The sequence below is a fragment of the Channa argus genome, chromosome 9 (assembly GCF_033026475.1).
Source record: "Channa argus isolate prfri chromosome 9, Channa argus male v1.0, whole genome shotgun sequence".
Lineage (NCBI taxonomy): Eukaryota > Metazoa > Chordata > Actinopteri > Anabantiformes > Channidae > Channa > Channa argus.
In genome coordinates, this window is record NC_090205.1 from 12,180,971 (window position 1) to 12,204,449 (window position 23,479).

The 23,479-nt window shown below is 38.9% G+C and overlaps 2 protein-coding genes across 8 annotated transcripts in view; both read left to right on the forward strand.

Annotated features, from left to right (window-relative positions):
- rpl24 (ribosomal protein L24) overlaps positions 1 to 23,479 on the forward strand; it is a 77,688-nt gene that overhangs the window by 10,301 nt on the left and 43,908 nt on the right. The window lies entirely within an intron of this gene.
- dcaf6 (ddb1 and cul4 associated factor 6) lies at positions 1,090 to 23,372 on the forward strand. 7 transcript variants are annotated; one of them, XM_067515257.1, is made up of 21 exons: positions 1,090 to 1,509; positions 5,225 to 5,286; positions 7,149 to 7,241; positions 7,799 to 7,984; positions 8,073 to 8,186; positions 8,884 to 9,019; positions 9,697 to 9,908; positions 11,819 to 11,912; positions 13,318 to 13,437; positions 13,546 to 13,887; positions 14,181 to 14,354; positions 17,065 to 17,124; positions 17,845 to 18,040; positions 18,597 to 18,706; positions 19,056 to 19,395; positions 19,560 to 19,601; positions 20,142 to 20,280; positions 21,747 to 21,903; positions 22,025 to 22,113; positions 22,573 to 22,678; positions 22,816 to 23,372. In XM_067515257.1, exons 1-21 carry the CDS (start codon positions 1,413 to 1,415, stop codon positions 22,872 to 22,874), a joined length of 2,928 nt encoding a protein of 975 aa, XP_067371358.1. In that variant the 5' UTR covers positions 1,090 to 1,412; the 3' UTR covers positions 22,875 to 23,372. The 7 variants fall into 7 exon arrangements, with proteins under 7 accessions (XP_067371358.1, XP_067371359.1, XP_067371361.1 ...); XM_067515258.1 differs by having other exon boundaries at positions 17,854 to 18,040; XM_067515260.1 differs by lacking the exon at positions 17,065 to 17,124.

The following is a 23,479-nucleotide window of genomic DNA, read 5'->3' on the forward strand; positions in this document are numbered from 1 at the left end:
CAAAATATTTCAGTTAAGGTACATCTCCAAAATAAATATTTTCATTTTTCTTTGAAAAAAAAAAAAGCAATTGGTGTCCATATTATGAGACATGTGGCTGGGAAGAGCGTTGAGCGAGCCTCCGACCCTATGGTCGGTGGGTGGCCACGCTACCTGAGCCACTATATCAAATAATATAGAGAAGTTCCTTGGAGATACAGAAATGAAATAATCAGGGAGAAGTTCTGTATCACTATATAATTCACCAGTGGGATTTAGTAACCGATAGGTTAATCAATCAAGTGTTATTACTCCTGTCAAAATGGCGGTGTTGTTGTTTGACTGATGAATTCTGGGATTGCGTGAGATTATGTCCTGGAGCTCTAAGTAAATATCCAAGATTGAATATAGTTTATATATTTTTTTCACAAAATAGATTATTCTTTAGTTGCTTTACGTAGTTTTGCTTTACGTTTTTTAATAATTCGAAACAAAATGTTTCTTTGGAAAACAAAATGTAATAATTTAGAATAACACGGTATGATTGAATTGTAAGAATTATTCAGTATAATCAGTCTTTATCTTTTTATAATTTTTCTCTATTTCTTTTTAGATTTTCCCTTTGTTAAAGGAAAATGACTGTCATTTGTATCATATTATTATACTCTATTTAAGTAGTATAACACCTTGCAATAGAAAATGTAATTATGTTTGAATCAATAAAATTTTAAGTTTATATATTTTTCCATATCACCATTTTTAGACAGTTAATGTGCAGTTTTTTGGAGGGTCAGGGTTTTAGATACACAGCTGATCCGTTGTGTTTTTGATTTGCTAATTTGTTAAAATTTGCAGAATTAAATTCTAAATATAACCAAAATAAGTCCCTGTGTGGCCCTGTCATTCAGAAGAGTCTTTTATTGACTTTCAAGAATCAGTCAATCAATCAAGCAGAATTTATATAGCACATTTAGTACAGGTTAAGGAGCTTCAAAGTGCTATAAAGATGATTGAAAAGTTGATGAAAATACAACCTGGACTCACACCGCCCCGTCATCTCTTAGGCGTCTTAAAACGAGCCCACATATCGTCATTGTCAAATCACGAAGTATCGCGTTGTTTGGACACAGCTGATTGCTTGTCTAATCGAAGACATAAACCACATAGGGCTAGCAGGACAGATAGTCATCAGTCAAGGAGCAGGGGTACAGTGTGGTGAAACCCAGGGAGACAAGTGGGAACAGGACGGGACGGGACCGAGTCTTTCTAGCAGCGATGCCAGCGCTGTGTGTCGCAGCGAGCTAACGCGTTGGCCCCTTCCCGACCCACAGGGGCTGATCCCGATGGCAAATCTAAAGCGGCGATAGAGAAAAGGCGACATCAACAGGAAAGGCTAGCCTAGTTTCTGTGTTATTGTTAATTAAACGCCACATATGGTCACAATGTCCTGCTCTGGGAATCTAGTTTGGGATGTAAATAAACGATTAATTGGATACAGCGAGCCCAACGCCATCAGGACCAGCTATTTAGGTAAGAACAAAATGTTGATGTAGTGCTAACGATAAGGCAGGTGAGATCAGAAGAAAATGTATAATTTAACAGCGTCTTTAGCAGGTTGTGTTTGGGGTGCTGGATCATGACAGCGAGACCCTGGACCCTGTAAATAAAAACACTGGGCTTGAGCTGCTGCTTCTGCTTCTGCTTCTGCAAAGTCGAAACCGTCGAGTGCTACCACAAGTAAATTAAATGTACTTTTGTAAAACAAAACAACAACAAAAAAAACAACAGGGCTGAGAGTCCAGAGCTAAAGCACCAGATAGATGGGATTAAGTGTTATGTATAACCCTGAATAGTGTAACCCTCTCTAAGGTTATATAGTAGCTGGAGCAAAAGCTGTGTCTCTTGCAGGGATTACAATATTTTGCACAAGAATTGCAGCACACCTCAAATCTGTGCATTCACAGGATAAAGGATTATACCATTAAAAATATACAGCAAAGCAACATCTGCAGACTACATCACCATATACAAATACATTTGTAATTGAAGTATATATATAGCCATAAAATTAGAAAAAAATATGTAAAAAAGCAGGGATTTATTATGCAACATAATCATGAAAACTCAAACTAACACAAATGGAAAACTTTCAGTGGATTATTAATGTCATGTTAATGAATGTGAAATGCATCCAACATCACTAATGCTAATGAAAATGGTTTGAGAGCAGTAGATTCAAATTGGGAAGCATGTTATTATACAGCATATCACACCAATTATTCAAAACCTTATTAATTACTTATTTTGAAAAGCATTCCTGCACTGATTGATGAAAGGCAGTAACAGGTCTTTGTTATGGAGACCGAATGACTTTTTAAACACAGTTGCAACAAGTTGAAGAAATAGCAACTGCATTCCATTTATGCGTATTAGAAAATGGAAGGTTTTGAAACCTGAAATTATCAGAGTGATTTCTGCTTATAAGTCAGTCATTTTCTGTCCTTGTTTTGAGGGAGCAACATGTAAGAGCAGGATAGTCTTGCTGCCGCATACACACAGGTTTGTAAAACTCGACTGCAATGTGTCCTGTCAAACAGTCGGCACCTGACAGTGGTTGAACCCAGATTTGCAAGCCTTTAGAGGTGGAGTTGGTGCCATAGAGGTTTAGTCAGAGCTGTATTTAGCTTGAATGAGATATGGTTTGAGCTGCTGTTGTGTAAGGATAGAGGATAGAGAGAAGTGATGTGGTGTAGGATATTTTTAGCACAAAGAAGGGGCAGGGGGCAACAGGCAGTGGTGGAGGAAGTGTGGAAATCCTTTACCTAGGTAAGATCAAACTGGGAAGTTACTTCATTACAATTAAAAGTTGTCCTATTAAAAACATTAGTCAAACAGAGCTATGTCGTCAAACATCTAGTTCAAGTATTTAAAACAAAAAAGACTGTTATTAAAATATTAAAAAGAAAGAAACGCAAATCCATAAAGTGAAGAAGCTGCAACCCTAAAACAGTTTTGTATGAAAAATTAGTATTGTTTAAAAATTGTCAAGATAGTTTCAGTTCTATTTGTCTTAGGTAGATTAATTTATAATAATGCATCATACCCCATATTATAATCTTTGCATATATAGACCGGAACATCTTATTTCTCTGAAATAGCTTGAAACTGCTATAACTAATTAAAAAACATTTTTTTAAGAAAAACAATTTTTAAAAAAGTCTGAGTTTGCTTTTGATTTTTGGTTTGTCTACAGTAAGTCTTTATTTTTCAGGCAAAAATTTTAATTCGTAAAATAACTTGTAACTAAGGCTGAACAGAAGTTGTACTTTGTTATACATGTAATAATTTTTTAGATATTGTGAGAACTTCCCTGATGAAAAGAAAAATTTAGTAGTTATTCTTGACGTTATTTTTATTTAACATTTAACATGCTGAAACACCCCTGCACTTACATATAGGTAAAGTAAAAATAAAACCACTAAATGCATTTATTTGGAACCACTGTGTCCAGGTTTATATTATGTATTCCCATGTATTACTGATTAAATTTAGGCTTTCTATTGTCACATTAAGATTTATAGTTAAAATGCACAATTTTAATGTCAGTTAATTCATTAAATGTATTACATCTCAAACATTTAGTCATTTTATTTAAAGCAACAGAAAATCAACTGACACATGTTATACTATAAAATAAATAATGCAACCATCATGGGATTATCAGGCCAGTATATTAATATGTGGCATTAATAATTGTCCTTGTAATTAAAATCTAAAGAGGCCACGCAATAGATAACAGTAACTAATCATTTGACACAGAGGACAATTGTATTGTATTCATTATGTATTTTGAAACTTTTTTTTTTTTGTATTTTGCTAATCATAACTGTTGACGCTTTGAAACAGTCGGATGTCAAAGAAACTGCAACTTTAAAAGGCATGTTTCAAATATTTCACCACCGTCTGCAATGAGTTTTAATTTGCATCAGCTGTTCCTCCATTTCCCTTTTTGTGTTGCACTGTGGATGAATGGTGTCAACAACACACTTATAAATGAAGGGTTTTCACTCTGAGTAATGATGTTTATCACTTTAACCCTGTAACTCCGCTGTGACAGAAAGAAACTGCTTAGTATTTGTGTGTAGCATTTGTCTTTAGAACAAAGTTTTCATGCAATTTTAAAATTGCTGAATATTAAAAGTTACAGTTGTTAAGCTTCTTATTCTTTCCCCTCTTGGTTTGAACCATTCGTTGGTGTAACTATTAGTTGATTCACAGGGGTGACATTGGCGCAGGAGATACAGCGATCGTGCAACAATATCACAGTTGTTGGTTCGATCCCTGAGTCCTCCAGTCACATGTCCAAGTGTCCTTGAGTTGCTCCCGGTTAGCGTTGGGATAGCTACATAGAACATCGGTGTGTGAGTATGTGTGTGTTGTGAGTGCGAATGGGGGAATGAGAAGCAGTGTAAAGCGTTTTGAGGACCGATAGGTAGAAAAGCACTATGTAAGTGCAGACAATTTACCTTTCGATTACAGTAAAATTATTTCTATAATGTATTAAATGTTAGGGATTTTAAAAAAAAATTTTTTAGCATCAAATATAAAGATTATCTGTTTTTCCTTTTTACATAGAGCTAAACTTGATATTTATGGATTTTGGACTTTAAACATAACAAATCACTTGACGACATCACCATGAACAGTTCTGCTGTTGCTTGATAAATTGCAATAATAATCTTCAGATTACAAAACACAGCCTGCACACAGATGACGAGACAGCTGGACACTGTTACAATGTTGAATACAGAGAGGCAAATAACCAGGTTGAGTATGATCGATACCAGAATAAGAGTGACAACAGGCAGATTAGTGCACATCTGAATGCAGTTTGACTCTTTCATTTCAGGAGATCATTTGTCAGGTATGAGCAGATTTCCCCCACAGTTATGGAGGAAGCATAACTCTTGAAAGGAGCAAACTAAAGAATTACGACCTAAATAAGTGATACAGTCGTTCTGTAGTTGCTCCATAGTAAAGGAGAAACACTGAATGTATCTCTTTATCTCCATACCTCTATGAATACATGCATGCAGTGCTAATTAAAATAAATATCTAATATGACGGTTTATATCAATACACAGTGTTGCACTTAAAAAAAGCAAAGCAGAGATACCAAATCCACAATATGGCTTAAAAAATCCTCCAGAACTTGTTTTACAATGATCTTTTTTTTTTTCCACAGGTAGAAGTGAATTCGTCCAGAGGCTTAAACTTGAAGCAACACTGAATGTACATGATGGCTGCGTAAGTGCACAACACATTTGTGTTTCTGTTTTCAATATGTGAAGCCTCACTATCTGACGAGAGCAGATCTTTGACTTTCATGTCAGGTGGTTAATGCCTGAGAGAAACCTGAACCCAGGTCACACGACCTGTTGCAGTATCAGCCAATAGACGCTCTGTCCAGAACACTGAACATAGTACAACAGACAAGTCCAAGGAAAGCTGTAGTTTAATATATCCGCCTCTAAATCAGAGCTAAAGGGTACCCTGTGCATTTGCTGTATTTGTGGAAAAATCATAAAATTATATAAAAGAAAAAATGAACCAAAGTGTATTATTGAGTTTGTAGTTTAGAGAGGTTGCACAGTATAGCAGCTTACAGAGGAGAGAAAAAGACAGAGTTCACAGGTTAAAGTTGGTTTTGGAGGTCCCACAATGTAATGAAACTAAAAATCAATGGAATAAAAAATTACAATTTCCTCATAAATTATTAATTGTTGTAGCCATACTTCAAGCTACATTTGTCTCAGGAAACTGAGATGGAAATCTTTTCAGAGAGGATTAATCCTTGTCAGGCACTGCACACATCATCAAATAGAAGCAACTGGATTACCTAAAGGCATCATGTGACTAAACTAAAGGTTTTGAGATAATCTCTCTGATATGTGAAGCTGTTGCTTATATATTTTTTTCTGTAGTTGCTGATGATAAACTGCATACTTCTCTCAGAAAGTTGCATTCTGTTAGACAGTGATTTGTCAGGCATAAAAATGGCAGAAGTTCGAAACCTGGTGGTTATTGGTCTGAAAGACCAGCGAGAATCTCACCAAACCAAGTCTGTAAAAACATAGAAATATTTATATAATGACACTTATCTGATTCTGGTAAGAGTGTGAGTCAATGAACAGTTGTGTAGGTTTTAGGAAACATTTTGAAAGGTCTATTCTGAAAAATGCTGAATTTTTGTGCAGAATGACACTGAACTCCATCCCCTTTTTCATCTGTCTGTTTATCCTTCACCAAACGAATCGCAACGAGTCATATTTACCCACATTCACCCACATGTTCTAAGCCACAGTTTAACCTTCTTCAGATACAGTTTGTCAGAGCTTGACTGGGAATTGTCATTAAGCAATAAGACTGAGTCTTCAGTTCGGCCTGCGGGATGTAGTAAATGATGAATTCACCCGGACACAGTGTAATTTCACTTATTGCAGGAGATGGTTGTGTAGAAACAAAGAGCAACAGTGTGATGATGAAACAGAAGAAGCCTCAACAAGAAGTTGTTACTGAAATAAGGATCTGCAGAGTGACAACAAACTGTTTTCTCACTCTGCTTTAGAGACACTGACCATATTTCGATGGCAGGTTTAGTACATGTTAAAAACTGAATGAGAAAACTCGTATATCCTCCACTATTATGATTTTTTTATTTTTTTTCATTTAGACTAGTTTTTCTCAGCCTTGTTTTGTTCTTTGTGACATCTTCAGAAAAACACCTCTGATCTCAGGCTTTTGGTTTAAATAATTTCAGTATAATAAACAGTAAAACTATACAGTTTCACAAAGACGCACAGGGCGCTCTTTGATATGTGCAGCAAAATTGAGCATTTTCAATTATTTTCTCCACTGATGATGATCTCACAATTAACAAATCTCCAGACCTATAAAATAAAAGCTCCTGATTTAGTTTCCATAGATGCTCTGAATCAATTTACCGTGATGTGAAATTAAGAAATCCTCATGGTTGAGGTTTTTACTGGATAATTTATTTAAATGAATTCATATATAAAATATTTAATAGGTTGGTTAATTAGTTTCTGTGTAAAGTGCAAAGTAAATATTTCTGTCTTGTCGTAATCCAAGCACTTCTGTTTTAACAGGTCAACACCATATCCTGGAATGACACAGGAGAATACATCCTCTCGGGCTCAGATGACACCTTTCTGGTTATTACAAACCCCTACAACAAAAAGGTAGGTCTCAGTCTCAATCAGTTCTGGGATGAGATGGTTCTGTCAGGGATTTTTTTAACCCTTTATAGGGCAGGGAACCATATATGGTAACTTCCACTGACTTTAAAAACATCACCCCATGTCTCTCAAAATGCTTCCTAAAGTACCACGAAGCAGGACTGGACTGGAATTGACGTTGAAAGGTGATCAGAGTCGTCTTGTTTGAAAGCAGATCTTGAACATGATTATATTACTATGGTACAATGGTTTTTGGTTTTGTTTACACGTTGTATTTTTGGCTCTTATTTGTTTACAATGTTTAGATAAGGTTTGAAATTCTTCTCACAATTTCTTGGTTGGAAAACAATGCAATCCTTCGAAGCTGATTCTCGAAAAACATCTGTACACTTGTTTGTTCTTTGGTTTGGACATGCTTAAAGTTACAATATGCAGCTTCTTATTTCACAGGGAGCATCGACAGCACCTCTACCACTAAAACAATATTACAATAGTATATTAACAGTTACTGTCGCTTTAAGTATTCAACTAGCATCCTCTCTTTTTTTTCTGTTCTTCAGGTCAAGAAATCTATACGTTCAGGTCATCGTGCAAACATCTTCAGTGCAAAGTTTATGCCTCACACAAATGATCAGGAAATCATCTCCTGCTCTGGAGACGGCATCATCTACTACACCCACACTGAGAAGAGTCCAGAGTACAACAGACAGTGTCAGTTCACCTGCCATTATGGAACAGCTTATGAGGTTCTGACTGGGAACTTTATTCTAATTGAGTGTACTTAACTGCCTGTTTTCTACCTTATAACCACAGCCTCCTTTATCTTTTTGTCAGATTATGACTGTACCAAATGACCCTTATACATTTCTGTCCTGTGGGGAGGATGGCACCGTGCGATGGTTTGACCTTCGCACAAAGACAAGCTGCACTAAAGAAGACTGCAAAGACGTACGGTGACAGCTGTGACTTTTTTCCCCTTCTAGTCTGTGGTTCACCACAACAAAGACTTTGAAGTTACTTGTCGTACTGCAGATAATCCCTTTGTTTTTTAATCCGTGTGAAAAAACTGACATATTTTTATAGGATATTGTTCTGAACCTTTAATAATTTATATCATTATTGGTGTTTGGAAATTTGTATTCATTCAGTATTGATAATGTATAAAGCCTTTTTATGAGTTTGTCCTCAGTGTTGCTCTCTTCACAAGCAGCTTTCTGTGTCTGGAGGAGTTTAAAAAACAGGTTTCATGGCTTCTGGCCAGTTTTTATCAATGATAGTAGATGTGTGTGTGTGTGTGAGAGAGAGAGAGAGAGAGAGGCTGTATGTAGATGGTTTTGCTTCTGTATTTCATGCTCAAGATCAGTATCTATGAGAATCTATCTTTTTGAGTTACTCAACTCAACCTTACTGTTGCCATTGCACCATCCTTACACTTACACAGTGTTTACTTAGATATACCAAGCTAAGACTGATGCAGGCGAATACATCGGTCCAGCATTCATCCTCCATGATGGTGATAATGTTCATGTTTTGTTTGAGGCTGATTTAGTTTTGTGATGAGTCTTCTATTCCCCTGTACCATGCAGAAAAAGTTTAACATGTCACTTCTTTTAACTTCACAGCTCCATGTTTGCTTTGATTTCAGGACATCCTGATAAATTGTCGGAGGGCTGCGACCTCTATATCCATTTCTCCACTGATGCCATATTATCTGGCAGTGGGCTGTTCTGACAGCTCAGTGCGAATCTACGACAGACGCATGCTGGGCACCAGAGCCACAGGTAAAATGTACTGCATGCTGACCTCATTTACTTTGCTTTGTCATTAATTTAGATTCCAACAGTTGGATCTGTGTTGTCTCTTAGGTTTACTGTATGTTTCATTTTGTAGCATAAAATATTAGGAATAAGAGAATAAAGATTTGCTTAGCAAGAAAGAAGAATTGGTTTACCTTTATTATGATTGAGTATCTTTATTTATTTATCAGCAGCTATAATAGTTGCCATCAAGTTGACAGACAAGATGAGGTAATGAAGCAGACCTCAGGGGGTTTTCCTCTGGACCCCAACCTGCTGTGCAGTGCCCGGTCTCCTGTGGGAGCTGTCTGCCATTAGATGTGTACCTGAATATTATTTAATTATCTTTACCTGAAATACTCCTGACAACTAAAAGCTTCATTTTTGCACAAAATGTTGTTTCGAATAATAATGATAAAGAATCATTTGAAAAATACACATTGGCTAACCTAACTATTCTGTGAAACAGGAAAGACGAAACAGGAAAGACGTGTTTACAGTGCAAAGATTTGAAGCAACTGAATTCAACAAAAAACAGTGGAAAGCAGAAAAAGTTTACGCCTTGTTTTAAGAAGAACTGGAGTGAACCGTTCTCTGGCACCATGCTTTTATGCGCTGCAGTGTGTGGTGACACAGAATGCCTCCCTCTTTCTCATCCTCAGGTAACTACATGGGCCGGGGTACGACGGGCATGTGCGTTCGTTTTGTTCCGGACCACCTGTCCAACAAGTCGTGCAGGGTCACGTCTCTCTGTTACAGCGAGGATGGTCAGGAGGTGCTGGTCAGCTATTCCTCCGATTACATCTACCTGTTTGATCCCAAAGATGACCAGGCCCGGGAACTAAAAGGCCCATCTGAAGAAAGGAGGGAGGAGGTGAGAACACAGAAAGACTCAAGACAAACATACAGTGGGTATAGAAATAGGTTCTCACCTTTGTAGCCTATGTACAGTTTCTCCCATCTCAGCTGCTGAACCTGGTAACTCCTTCAGAAAAGTTGTAGGTCTCTGTGACCTCCCTCACTTCATGCACAGTCACTTGGTTTTAGAGGATGGGCCATATTCCGTAAGATATGAGATTTCTTGATGAATTTACTGTTCTCCAAAAGGTTTTTAATGACTTGTTTTTATTGAATTTTATGGGTTTGATTGGAGTATTGTTTTGCATTCATTATGTAGACTTTAGCCAAGATTCTGAATTTAAAGTAACTGGACCTTCCACATACAGGTGTACAGTATTTGTACTGCAGTCCTTTAAATACGTACGCTTTACTCAGGTGATCTCCATTTAACTAACTGTGCGAGTTTGGAAACCAACTGGCTGCATCAGTGATTATTTAGGTGAGTTACTTTAAAGAGGGTAAATTCTTATGCAATCACTTATTTTAACTTTTTACAAACTTTTGATTAATAAGGTTACTTTGTAGAGATCTGTTTCCACTTTGACATAAAGGAGTCTTTATTGGTAAGTTTTGCCAAAAAAGGCCAAATTAAAGCGACCCTGGCTCATTATTAAAAAAAGATCTGTTTTATCTCGCACCATCACAATTCCAGTTTGTTTAGCTCTGATTTATACCTAGTTTCTGTACTTTTTTTGTTACTTGATAATAAGCAAATATTAGCATGTTGACAAGATAACCTATTGTGGTGAGCATGGTTAACATGACTTGTTAACACGACCTGCAAACATCAGCATGTTCTCAATGTCATACTGAGCATTTTAGTGTTTTAGCATAGCAATATGATGGATGACGCCTGTGGATCAGGTGGAGCCTGCATCTTTAAATATGATGTCTCGTGTTCCACTCACTTTAAATTCATAAAACTGAGTCTAACTTGGAGTAAGATGATGTAACTACTTGGCATTAGTATGTGTAGCATAAGAGATAAACACACAAGGCCACTGAAAGACTTTCACACAGACAGTGCCCATTTTTTTTTACAGGAGTTAAGGGATCCTTTGTTGTAAATGCGGCAGAACTTGTTGTGGCTGCCTGCTTATTCTTGACATAAGTGTGAACTGGCTGCTGCAGTAAGGGGAGCACCATGAGAGCCTGATGAAAAAGGGGGTAACATTCGCAGTAAGAAAGAAAGAAAATTGTGATAACTAGTAAAATCTACATGTTTCTAAATGTCTTTTACATAAGTGGGTCATCGTATCATTTTTGGAAAATCATCAGAAAAATGATCTCAAATGTTTATGGTGAGTACTCAGCTTCATGTGCGGCTGAATGTGCTGGGTCATGGTGCTAGTGTTTCAAAGTCTCGTGGTGAGTTCAGCTGTGTTGAGATGCAACCCACCACACACATTCCTTTCCAAATACAGCGACCGAGGCAGGCAGCGTTTCTCCATCCTCCAAAATAGTTCAGGCCGAGGTGGGTGGTGAGAGGGACGGCCAAGTAAAGGCTCATTACACCTTATCTCCCTTTCCTGCACCTGTGACCCTATTTTTCATGGTGTTTTTTTATTCTTATATCTTTGCTCCTTTTCACCACCTGCAGCCCATATCTAGACCTGATGACCTTTCCTATGTAAAGCAGCTGATAGCCCCCCCCAGTAAGACCCCTTTTTTTCTATATCTGGCACTTAGCCTGTTGCTCTGCAGAGAGAGCCAGGGGGACCTAAGAGTGAAGCAACCTCAGTTGTGCAGTGTGGAGGGAAGGGGGGCCTTTAAAGAGGTCACTGACAGAGACAAGCAGTGTTTTGCTTTGGCAGCTGAGCTATTTTTGACCATGCTTTGACTGACAAACTGATAATCTTTCTATGTGTGTATGTGTTTCCACAGCTGAGGCAACCTCCAGTGAAGCGCCTCCGTCTACGAGGTGACTGGTCTGACACTGGACCCCGAGCTCGTCCTGAGAGTGAAAGAGAGAGAGACGGTAAGCTCTCAGTGGAGAGTGCCACACTTGACATGTATGCAGGTGCTTCAGCTTATGCAAAGGTATCAAACCACGGATCTGACCTCTGAGAAAGTTTTCACAGGGACCATCTGGCATGTTGTAAGCCAGATTTAACAATACACTTTTTTGACATTTTTTTCTTTCTTTTTTTTTGTCCGTATTATTATTTATTACTTGCCCTTTTTTAAAACACATTATCCCAAGCTCTCCTGGAAGAGGCACTCCTACTTTTTTGCTTCTCCAGAGTTTTTCAAATGTTTTTTGAAAAAAAAAACATTTTTTTTGGGGGGGGGGGGGGGGGGGGGGTGGAGTGGAGTTCCTTATCTAATTTGAGAGTCCAGGTCAGGGGTTGTTGTCTTGCTGGAGATTGTAGAGTCCAGAGAGTTAAACTCCATTTTTGACATCAGGAAATGTTATTTGGATTTGATTTTATAACTTTGATTAATTTGTATTTATGCTGATTGTTATTTTGGTATTTCCTCATTAGGTGCTATACACAACTCACAAAAGGTTAGAGATATTCGACTCTCAGGTGAAATTTATGGAAAATGTAAAATGTTCATGCTACAGTGATATTATGTTATCAAAGTAGGGCATTTAAGTAGAAGCATTCAATGTTAATGGTACTTGGACACACCTCCTTAAACCGTAACACCACCACCTCCAAAGGCTTGTCTTCTTGACATCTCCTACAGCATTGGTGGCTGTCATTTCTGCTCAATGTTAATCAAATTTTCTTGAGAGAAAAGCAACTAAGCCCACTGGATCCTTGTCCGGCACAAATGCTCTCTAAAAGACGATCAAACTGTCAACCAAATCGGAAGTGGCCAAGGGGCGTCCACTTCGGTGGCTTCCTGTGACTCTTCCAGTCTCTCTATGTCTCTGTTGCAACCTGCTGATGACTCTGTGACACTCTAAGCTCAGTGGCCACTTTCCACTCGGAACATCTTGTTTAAAGTCTCGCAATGGTCAGGTACTGTTGACCAATTGTTAGGCGTCGTCTTGGTTTCATGATGTCAAAATGTGAACAGCATAATGAGGAGGACTGTTTAAATCCAAATTGTCATTTAGGCGTCGGTTTGTGGATCAGACACTTAAGCAATAAGTACTGAAACACTGAACAGTTGGACGTGTGTTCAAAAGTATAGAGAAGGTAAAATTAAGTTCACTTGCACTATGTAGTTCATAGTGCATTTTAAAATTTCACCCAATGTCAAATATCCAGCCAAAACAGGCTGTGGTTTAAACTCATGCAAACCCTCCGTCATTCAATTAATACTATAATCACATTTTATTTCTTTCGATCCAAATCTTGCACCTGCCCCTTAATTGAAACAGGATGTTGTGTGAGTAGTAAACACCTGGATTTCTGTCATTCTTGTAGGGGAGCAGAGCCCAAACGTGTCTCTGATGCAGCGGATGTCAGACATGTTGTCCCGTTGGTTTGAGGAGGCCAGTGAAGCTCAGAGCAGCAGAGGAACCCGACCTCAGACACGAACCAGAGGTGAGGGAAACTTTCCCTGGGAGATAGTCAGCACTCAGTTGTGTCCCATAAAAGTGTTTTTAGTTAATTAGTAATTTTCTATTCCACATTTGTGTTCTTGTTTTTTAGGAACAGCTATCCGTCCTGAGGGGGCCTCAAATGCTCCAGCTGTACCCGCAGGGGCCGTCAGTCAGGGGTCCAGTATTACTGAGAGGCCTGTGGGGACAGACACCCCAGAGAGCCCAGCCACCGCTGCTGCTGTCCCCATGCCTAAATCCACTTCCTCTTCCTCCTCAGGGTCATCGTCGGCAGTCACTGCACCTCCACCTTCCAGCTCCTCATCTGTGGAGAGTTCAGTCCCTTCCTCTTCCCCCCTCACCTCCTCCCCTGACTCAGAGCAGAGGAGTCAGGACACCGCAACCAGGACGCCTACATTAACAGCTACTCCCACCTCAGAACCTGCACTCTCAGGTAAAATTCTTCAAATAGTGAACAGCAGTGACACAGAGGAGGTTCAGTGTTGACTTCCGTTGGAGACATTCACTCTTTACTGTGTGTGTGAGTGTGTGTGTGTGTGTGTGTGTGTGTGTGTGTGAGTGTGTGTGAGTGTTTTTGTGAGTGATGGAGCCACTCCACTCAGGAAGCAGCCTCACTTCATTCTCTCCTCGTTCAGCATCCTGTTCCTCTCCCCTCGACTCTCTGCCTCCTCTCGTCTCCTCACATCCTGCATTCACTCTCCCTCTCTTCCTCTGCCTCTTTGTCAGAGTACGGTCCTCATCGGCTGCCCATAAGTTTAGTGTGTAGGCGTTTGCAGAGGTTACTTCGGCTGGCCGACCCCCCAGGACAGGGTCAGCGAGTGGCCGCTTCTACTGCAGACCCTGAGAGGCAGTCACAAAGAGCTTCTACCTCTGCTACTGCTGAGATGCACCCACATACAGGTTACCCTCCTCCCTAAGCTCCCAATGCCGCAGCATCCCCCCCCCGTCCATAAGCCCTTGTCCCCTGCTATATTTCCCTCTACATGTATGTAGTAAAGGCACACTGCTTGTGCAGACAGCCAGGCTCCAGATAGACCTGGTCTTGCCAGAACTGACCACTAATCCCAGAGTGATCCTTTTTCCATTCCCCAGTAATGCACTTTGTACTTTTTAACCCCTGTAGCTGTCACTCTTCCCCTTTTGCTGAGCCCCTCACTTGCTAATCCTCTCACATCATCGCTCCTCTTGTTGCTTTTCACCTGCGAATTCTCCTGTTGGAGTGGCACCAGCTGACGTATGAAGCTCTGTTTTTATGGCTCCATGACTCATCCGGTTGCTCACCTATGTTTAATGAAACCAGCTGTCTTAACTAACATAACATAAAAATCATCATCATCACCTAAAGCCCTTTTCAGACATAGCATTGGTAAAATGTATTTTTGCAATTACAGTATCACAGGCTGCATCAGTGATGGTTTTGAAAGTGTGCTTTGCAGCTGGAGCCTTAATTAATAAGCATTGTGAGCTTGAAGCTATGAAGTGAATCCATTAGTACATTTCAATGTCATTATAAATCCGAGAACAAGGTGCTAATTTGGGTTTCTAATTTAATTCTTAGTAAGTCACATGATGTGTGTGAAGTGGTGTGTTGGATGTATGTATGATACTTATTGATGCAATTTGGATTCATCAGAATCGGAGGTATTGGCTGCTAGTGCTGGTTTGAGGATGATTGTTATTATGTGAAGTCTTATTTCATAACTAGGCTATTTCTGTTGTGCACCACAAAAGAAAAACAATCATTTTTATTATCTGAGGTGTAAAAAATCCTACTAGTGACTTGTCTCACAGCCTCATTAACAGCGTTTTTTGTAACTGATTGTACGGGATCATGAACAATACATTTCGTGTTGACACAACAAATGGATTTTATGAATGCAATTGAATCATTCAACATTACTCAACATGTAAAGGCTTCTTCTCATAATAAGGGGCCATATTCTGGAGCTGGTCTCCACATCTGGCATCTCATTAAATAAATGTGTCACTTTTGATTCCATCTTACAGATATGTCTATTTTAGAGCTCAAGCCCGGACTGCTTTCACTTTAAGAACAGTAGATCCTCAACTACTCATCTGCTTTAACAATGCATGCAGGGCTGCTTTAGACTATTCAGTTGCCCCTAAGCACAGATGCATGCCCAGTGTCAGATCTAACCCCTGGATCCATAATTGTATTCGCTGGAAGAAAAGAGAGCGCAGGTGGAAAACCACAAAGATAAAGGTTCCCTTCATTAATATGAAGGAGCTGATGATGTCCTTAAACCTAAAGATCAAAAAGGCCTTAAACACTTACTGTTGATGGTCTCATCACCCCAAATAAATGCAATCCCCTATTTACCCTTTTTATTTATTTTTTGACTGTTGTTTAAAATATCATTAAGAAGGGTCCTGTGAATTCCTCACCCTGTAGAGATTATTGTCATTTTTTCCCTACAAAATTAGCTGAATAACAGTAAAACTGAAGTCAGTAGTTTCTTTCAGTGTCAGCCAGAAATCTCAGATAATGTTTGTTTGATTCCCAGCTTAACCTTTAGAAACGTCAGTAACTTTGATATGTTCATTTAAGAGATATTGCTACGCGTGTTCGCCTTTTATCTTTCCAACAGCTTGACAGTCATACACTAGTTAGCTTCTGATTTTAGGTCTTCTGGGCTGTTCAGGTCCACAGAACAATTCACTCTTAGTTGTTCCACACTTAAGACTGAGCCTTTTCTCTCCGGGCTCCCTCTTTATACCCTAAAGAGATCAACAGACTCCACTGAATATTTCACATCTCTTTTAAAAACCTATTTATTTACAAAGGCATTTAAAGCTCTTTGTAAACCTGGTTTTAAAAATATTGTATAAAAATTAAGTTTTACTTAAGTTATTACTACGCCTGAACACAGTGCACACTCTTTGCACATTTTATGCTGTGCCGGTGCACGAACGTCGCTGTTGAGTTACTGAAATGTCTCGTCAAGACAACTTTTTGTTTTTTTGTGTGAAAGTCACTGTTGCACTAATTGGAATGTAAAATCATGTTGACGTTTCTGAAAGGGGCTTTACTGGATATTTTGTTTTCTGACCAATGATTCATTCATAGCACAACTATTTATGTTTGGCATCATCTTTACTGATGTAATTTGGATTTGTTATATACTTTAAAAATGTGTTTGAAAGTACATAAAGCAGACATTGAGACTATAATGAATCTTTCTATATTTCAGTATGCTTTGTGTGTATTCGTTGTTGGGTTGTTATGATCTTTTTGAGTAAGTAAATCCTAATGGTTGTAATTTCCCACTACAGGAGTGAAATAGTCACAAACTAGTCTGATATGTAAATATGACATTTTCTTGGTTTTGTTTAGTCCTACTAATCTCTGATGCTTGTTTTGCACATTAAGCTGAAGCTACACCCACAAAATGTGAAACAATCCTCCCTGATATTAGATGAAGTGGGGTTTTTTTTGGCAGAATTTTACAGCTCCTCCTGCTTGGCCTTGAATTTATTTCTTTATTTTTTAACATGACTGAACTTTTTAAACCTCATGCACATTGACTTTGAGCATCCAAGGGGTTTGACCTCTGTGTCCGATGTTTAGTCGGTCTCATTTGTGTTCCAGATTCTCCCTCGTCTGTGGTAAACAAACAGCTGGGATCCATGACCCTTGATGAACAGCAGGGTGCGTCCCCCCCCCACCCTATCCCACTTTTTCCCACTTTTCCTCACTTTTCCTCATTGCCTCTCCATAGTCTGTGTCCTACACTGCTTCCATGTTTTCCCTTTCTAACTGTGACCATGGATTTGTCAGACCCCCCCATACCTGTCCATATGTGCATAGAGGCACTGGGACCTGTTAATTTGCTGCATTTTAGCTTTATTGAATAATTATTATTTTACCAGTTGTTACAGAGCTGGTCCTGGTACTTACCTGCTTGCAAGGATTCTCCTTTCACACTAATACAACTACATAATACAGAAACCTGTGCTGCCCATGTTGAAAAACTCAACATGCGGTATGTTATTGTTGATAGTACCCAGACATCGCTGTCATCAGTTGTATATCAGTGTTTTAAACCAGATGAAGAGTGTAACAATCATTGAGGAGCTTTGACTTGCATCTCTGTGTGTTTTTTGTCTAATTGCCATGGCTGCTGATAGTCAATGTGTGTCTGTGTTTCCACCTCTGTTTTGTCTGTTATGTGTGCTGCATGTCTCCATCTCTGTTAAATGTTGGAAGTGACACTTCCAGTGTGCTTTTAAACGACCAATTACATGCTGTGAACAACTGGAAAAATTACTATAGAGAAAAAGTATACTTACTTAAAAAGTATAGGTTTAAACAGCACTAATAATTTATATTGGTGTGGCTTTGCCTGTGTGTTTTCCTCTCCTGGCTCAGGGACAGCAGAAGCTGCAGGTTCACCTCCTGATGAATCTGCATCAGCACCATCCAGCAGTTGCGCTCCCTCCTCCTCCAGCATCACCACTGTGAGCGGCACGAGTCGACATGGTGCAGGAGAGCCAGTCCTCAGCCTCCACTACAGCTCAGAGGGGACGACCACCAGCACCATCAAGCTGGACTTTACTGATGAGTGGTGAGTGACCACCTGAGCAGTAAAAGAGTCCATCGAATCTCTACTTTTGAAGAGGTGTTAGCAGCAAAAACAATATCAGCAGCAATAGAGTGTTGATTGATTTTTTTGTTGATTGATATTAACCAAGAAACACCTAAATCAACTGTGCACCTGATTGCTTTTAAAGGTCACACAGTTAGTACTACTGAGATAATCTGAGTGAAGTGAAGGTGTTTAAAGGTCCACTTGTATCTGGAAAGTCCAGTTACAGGTGGATCAGTATCACGAAGACAAAAGGACATTCCCATCAACTCAGTAAAAGGTTACCAAAACAGAAGAGGTAAGGGGATGAATACAAGAAAAATGTATGTCACTGAGTAGCTGTTGAAGTATAATTCCATCGTTAAATCCCATCAATAAGAAAAGACAGAAATGGTGCTCGTGAAGATCTTCCTAGAGCAGGACGTCCTCAAAAACGTTCAAGAATGAGACTAATGAGGAAGACTGAGACACCTGTTCCTTCTCTGAAGAACTTACAAGCATCAGCAGCTGTCAAATTATTTTCTTTCCTTCACAGGAGCAGCAGCACATGCAGCTCTATGGGCAGTGGAGGTCCCAAAACATCTGAGCATGTTGCTGCACAGATCAAAGAGACTCCATCGACTGCGAGTTCACCATCAGTGCAAGGTGAGTTGTCTCCTTTTGCACTGTGAAAATCAGTCTGACTGAATTTCTAATCAAGTATAAAGAAAGACTTTACATCAGGCACAAATTAGGTACAGCGTACAAGCAAGGTAACAGTAGAAAATAGCAAAATACATAAAAGCAAAATCCAAACCTAAACCTAAATTCTGAAAATTCACACAAATAACACACTTTCAAATGCATTAATCACAAAAACTTTGTCTTTTGCACCTTGATAAATTGCAGCAAAACACACATCTCACTGCAACCAAGCACTTGATATCATGTTTGTAAATACTGCAACGTCTCTCTTTTTTTAAAATGTATTAATATGCACCCCCACCCCACTCAGCTCCCTCGGAGTCCCTGTCACAGGAGAATTTGCTGTCTGCCCCCAAAGAGCTTCCGTGTGACGCCTCCTGCTCTGGGGTCCTTGGCAGCTCGTCCGCTTCGGCCCCAGCAGAGGGCTCCTCTGAGTGCAGCCGCACGGCTTCTTCACATCTGGGAAGGAGTCAAACACAGGTAATGGAGGACACATCAGGAGGCTGCAGGAGAGCGGAGCCCACTGTTGAGGAAAGTCAGGAGGGAGAGGAGGGCCAGAGTCAGCCTGCAAGGTGCAACCAGGACTCGGATGACAGTGATGACGATCCCATCCTCATCCCGTCAACGAGGTTCAGAGGACAGGGTCAGAGGTATGATGGAGACGCTTGTGTTTTTATTCATACTATGCAAACAAGAAAGGCAAGTTATCATCGCTTAAATCAGAATATTAATGGGTCATAAACAATGGGTGGGTATTTTAATGTCATTTTGGGTGTTTTTATTTGATGCCTTGACTGTTTTACTATAAATATAGATTTAATTCCAGAGGATCTGCAGTAGGAGATAGGATGATCAGGTAACTAAAAGCATCTAACCTGTTGGTTGTGTGACAAGCTGCAAAGCATTAAAACTCAACAGCACAACATGATGTGTGTGGTATGAACTGAAGTGTCATTTCACTCATTAAAAAAACTAATAAACACACAGCTAACTGCAGTGTTAGAGTGCTGTGCATGTGAGTACTGACTCATAAATGGTGTGGGTTTTACCAAAGAGAATTCAAAAATTAGGAATGTGTGCATGTACTCCTGATGGAGAGGAACTGACAATCGTTATTTTAATTTATAGCAGAAAAATGCACATGAACATGAATCAGTGTGTACCTGATTGAACTGAGTGATGCTACTGTCATGCAGTGAATGGACAAGACGTTTCATGCCTGTATAGAGTTGTGGCAGAGTAAGTGGATGTGGCTGCTTTATAGCCTGGAGTTTCTTTAAATAAATCTTGTTTCTGGTTGAAAAGGTGCATCAAGCCTAAATTCAAAGCATGGGGATGTATGACTTCATTTGTGTACTTTATATTAATCTGTTTTTTTTTTTTTTGGGTTTGTCAGACGTTCTGCAGCTGCTCGTATTCAGGAGCTGTTTCGCAGGAGGAAAGAAAGAAGAGAGATGGAGGAGAGTGAGACCCAGAATATCAGGAGGCCCTCAGTCAAAATGGTTTACAAAGGCCACCGCAACTCCAGGACAATGGTACACAGTAAAGATTTTCACACAGTCTTTTTTAGGGGTTTGGCGACCTCAACTTTTAAATAGTTCAGCATTTTTAGGAAAAGTCTCGAGGCCACGGTAAGATAAAAAAGAACTCCTTTTATAACTACATTGGTTTACAATTTATAGCTGCTTTATGTGAGGAAGAGATGTGAGTGTGTTTAAACGGAATTATAAAGGTACACATTTACAGACTGTCTCTCCTAGAAGTCATTTACTCTATCCGCTGTTGCTTCCTCTCCTCCACACAGTTTGCCAATCACATTGGGAAGTTTGTGTAAATGTACTAGACTGCATGACAGTTTACACCTATTCTGTCAAGTAAAAAAAAAAGGAATATGCGCTGGGACATGAGGCAAAGAGTCAGATTTCCATTCCATAAACATGAAATAGCCTGTCCTAGAAGTGAACTTAAGTAAGGCCTGAGTTAGGCTGGTGGTGGTCTAGTGGCCAAAGCTGGGGTACAGTCTTAAGACAGTGGGATCAGCTCCCCCCAGCTCTGTAAGCTGTATTGGTAATGTATAGCTGGATGGATTGACTGGAAGAAATGGACACACATGAACTAAATGCATGATTCTAAATCCCATGAGTTCAGTTGTGCCTGAGGGTGAACATGATAAGGGAATTATATCCAAAAAGGTGACAGCTTAATTATAGACTTTGTTTCACCAAAAATGTGGAGATAATCTGCTCAAAGCTCTCCAGTTAACCTGTGCGGGTTAACTAACTAAGTTAACTAACAGTGGACACTGATCGTTTCAAGTTTCACTGTGTTAATAGACTGTGATCTAAAAATCAAGAAGGAAATGGAAAAACTACAACCCTAATTCCAAAAAAGTTGGGAAGATGTGAAAATGTAAATAAAAACAGAATGCAATGATTTGGAAATCTCAATAACGCATATTTTATTTACAATAGAAAATAAACAAACATTAGCTTTTTTTTAAATTCATGTCAGCAACACATCTCAAAAGTGGGAAGAGGGACAAAAAAAGGCTGGAAAAGTACTCAAATCAAATCAGCAAATCAAAAACAAATTGTTTTATTTTCACCTTTTTTGGAATTGGGGTTGTTCGTGTAATTGAAAAGCTCCTTCACTGCCTTTATTGGTTTTAAAAGTTTCCAAAGGACAAAAAATTAAGTAGTAAATTACAGTTTAAAAGGATACTTTTTACTTTTACGTGAGTTTATTTTCACATTTACATTTTACAGGTAAATTTACTTTTTTGTGGTCCTTTTACTTGTACTGAAGTACAATTTCATTACAGTAACTGTACTTCTATTTGAGTAAAATAATTTCTCACTCTTTCCACATCTGATGATAATTCGGATAATTGTGTCTAACTTTGAGAGAAAGTGAATAAATATATTTTCCCAAATCATCATCTATTGCTTTAAAAGTTATCAGCTTAAAAATTAAAGTTAGTTTAATTTCTTTTTATGTCCAGATAAAAGAGTCATGTTTCTGGGGTAAGAACTTTGTGATGAGCGGTTCAGACTGCGGCCACATCTTCATCTGGGACAGACACACTGCAGAGCATCTCATGCTGCTCGAAGCAGACAACCATGTGGTCAACTGCCTGCAGCCGCACCCCTATGACCCCAGTGAGTCCCAACACTGATTCACTCTGGGCCTTGGGCTCTTTACACCTGATCCTCTGCACCACGATGGTGTACAATTTTTAGCCTTCCATGTTAACTGTTGGTATGACCTGGTCCGTTTCAGTTCTGGCTTCTTCAGGGATAGACTATGATATCAAGATCTGGTCACCACTGGAAGAATCACCATCTTTTAACAGGGTACTCGCTAACGAGGTAAGACAGCCACAAGTTCACAGAAGTCAGCAGAAATCCTGTTTTCTGCAGCTGACAGAGTGTTTTTCGGTTTGGTAGAGCTAGTGGTAATGCATGCATTTTGAGGTACTTGTACTTGTACAGAATTTGAATAATCTCGCAAATGATGCTCTTCATCATGGTCACTTATAAGGAAACATTTTTATATTTATGTATTTCTTGTAAAAGTAAATACAGTTTTAACATTTTATTTAAATGCGATTCACTTACAATGCTGGTAAAGAATTCTATGCCACTACTAATCAGTAATTTACTGTTCTTTGCATTTTTCCTCATCGATGCCCATTAATTTAAACCTAACCAATAGAAGTTATTAAATGTAACCACGCATTTTTACATTAGACAAACCACAAAAGCATTCTTTATCTGATTCAAGTGTCTTTAAACTTATTTTTTCCATCACATTTCTCCCCCTGTAAGGTAATAACTCGAAATGAGTTGATGCTAGAGGAAACAAGAAACACAATCACAGTCCCAGCCTCATTTATGCTCCGAATGTTGGCTTCCCTTAATCACATCAGATCAGGTATGCTTTATTTTTTATCTTTCATGCTAATCATTTGCATGTTTTTTGTTAAAATGTTTTGGTAAAACTGTGTACTTGCTTCTTAGAATTTTGTCACATTTTTTTAAATCTAATATCTGCTCTTTCCCTTCTCATAGATCGATTAGAAGGCGACCGCTCTGAAGGTTCAGGCCAGGAAAACGAGGACGAGCAGTAGCCTGCTGGCATTTTATTTTAAAGATAACACTATTTCTTCTTGCTGTATAGCACTTGGAAAAAGAAGTCAAGAGATTTGTACAAGTATAATGTAGAATAATTCCTTTTGAAAGTAGTCTAATTTCTAGCCCCACCCCCCGTGTTTTTTAAGATGATTTTCTTACTGAGGTTTCTGTATGAGGTTAAACATCTGTGTGAATGCAAAAGGCAAAGACATCAGCTTCTACAAACACACACACTATATCTCTATATATCTATATATCTATATAGTGTGTTAATGGTGGCTGGTGTGCAAGGATGTTAAGTGCAATATTTTGTTAGGAAAGAGTGAGCTCTGATCAGTGTTAACGTGTGACATTTTGAATTTTTAGCACAAACTAAAAAAATGTTGATGTGCCGCTGAGGCAGTTATGCATGTTAAAAAGGAATTTAAGTTAAGATACTCGGAAAATGCTTTAAATTTGTTGTTGATGCAAAAAAACAAAAAAAAAAAAAACAAGCTGCAGCGTAAAGTAAACAAAGCTGTGATTCTTCTTCTCGGAGAATCACATCAGTAAACTAATCTTTTGCAGAATTTGGATAAAGCTAAATGACATCTCAAAGATG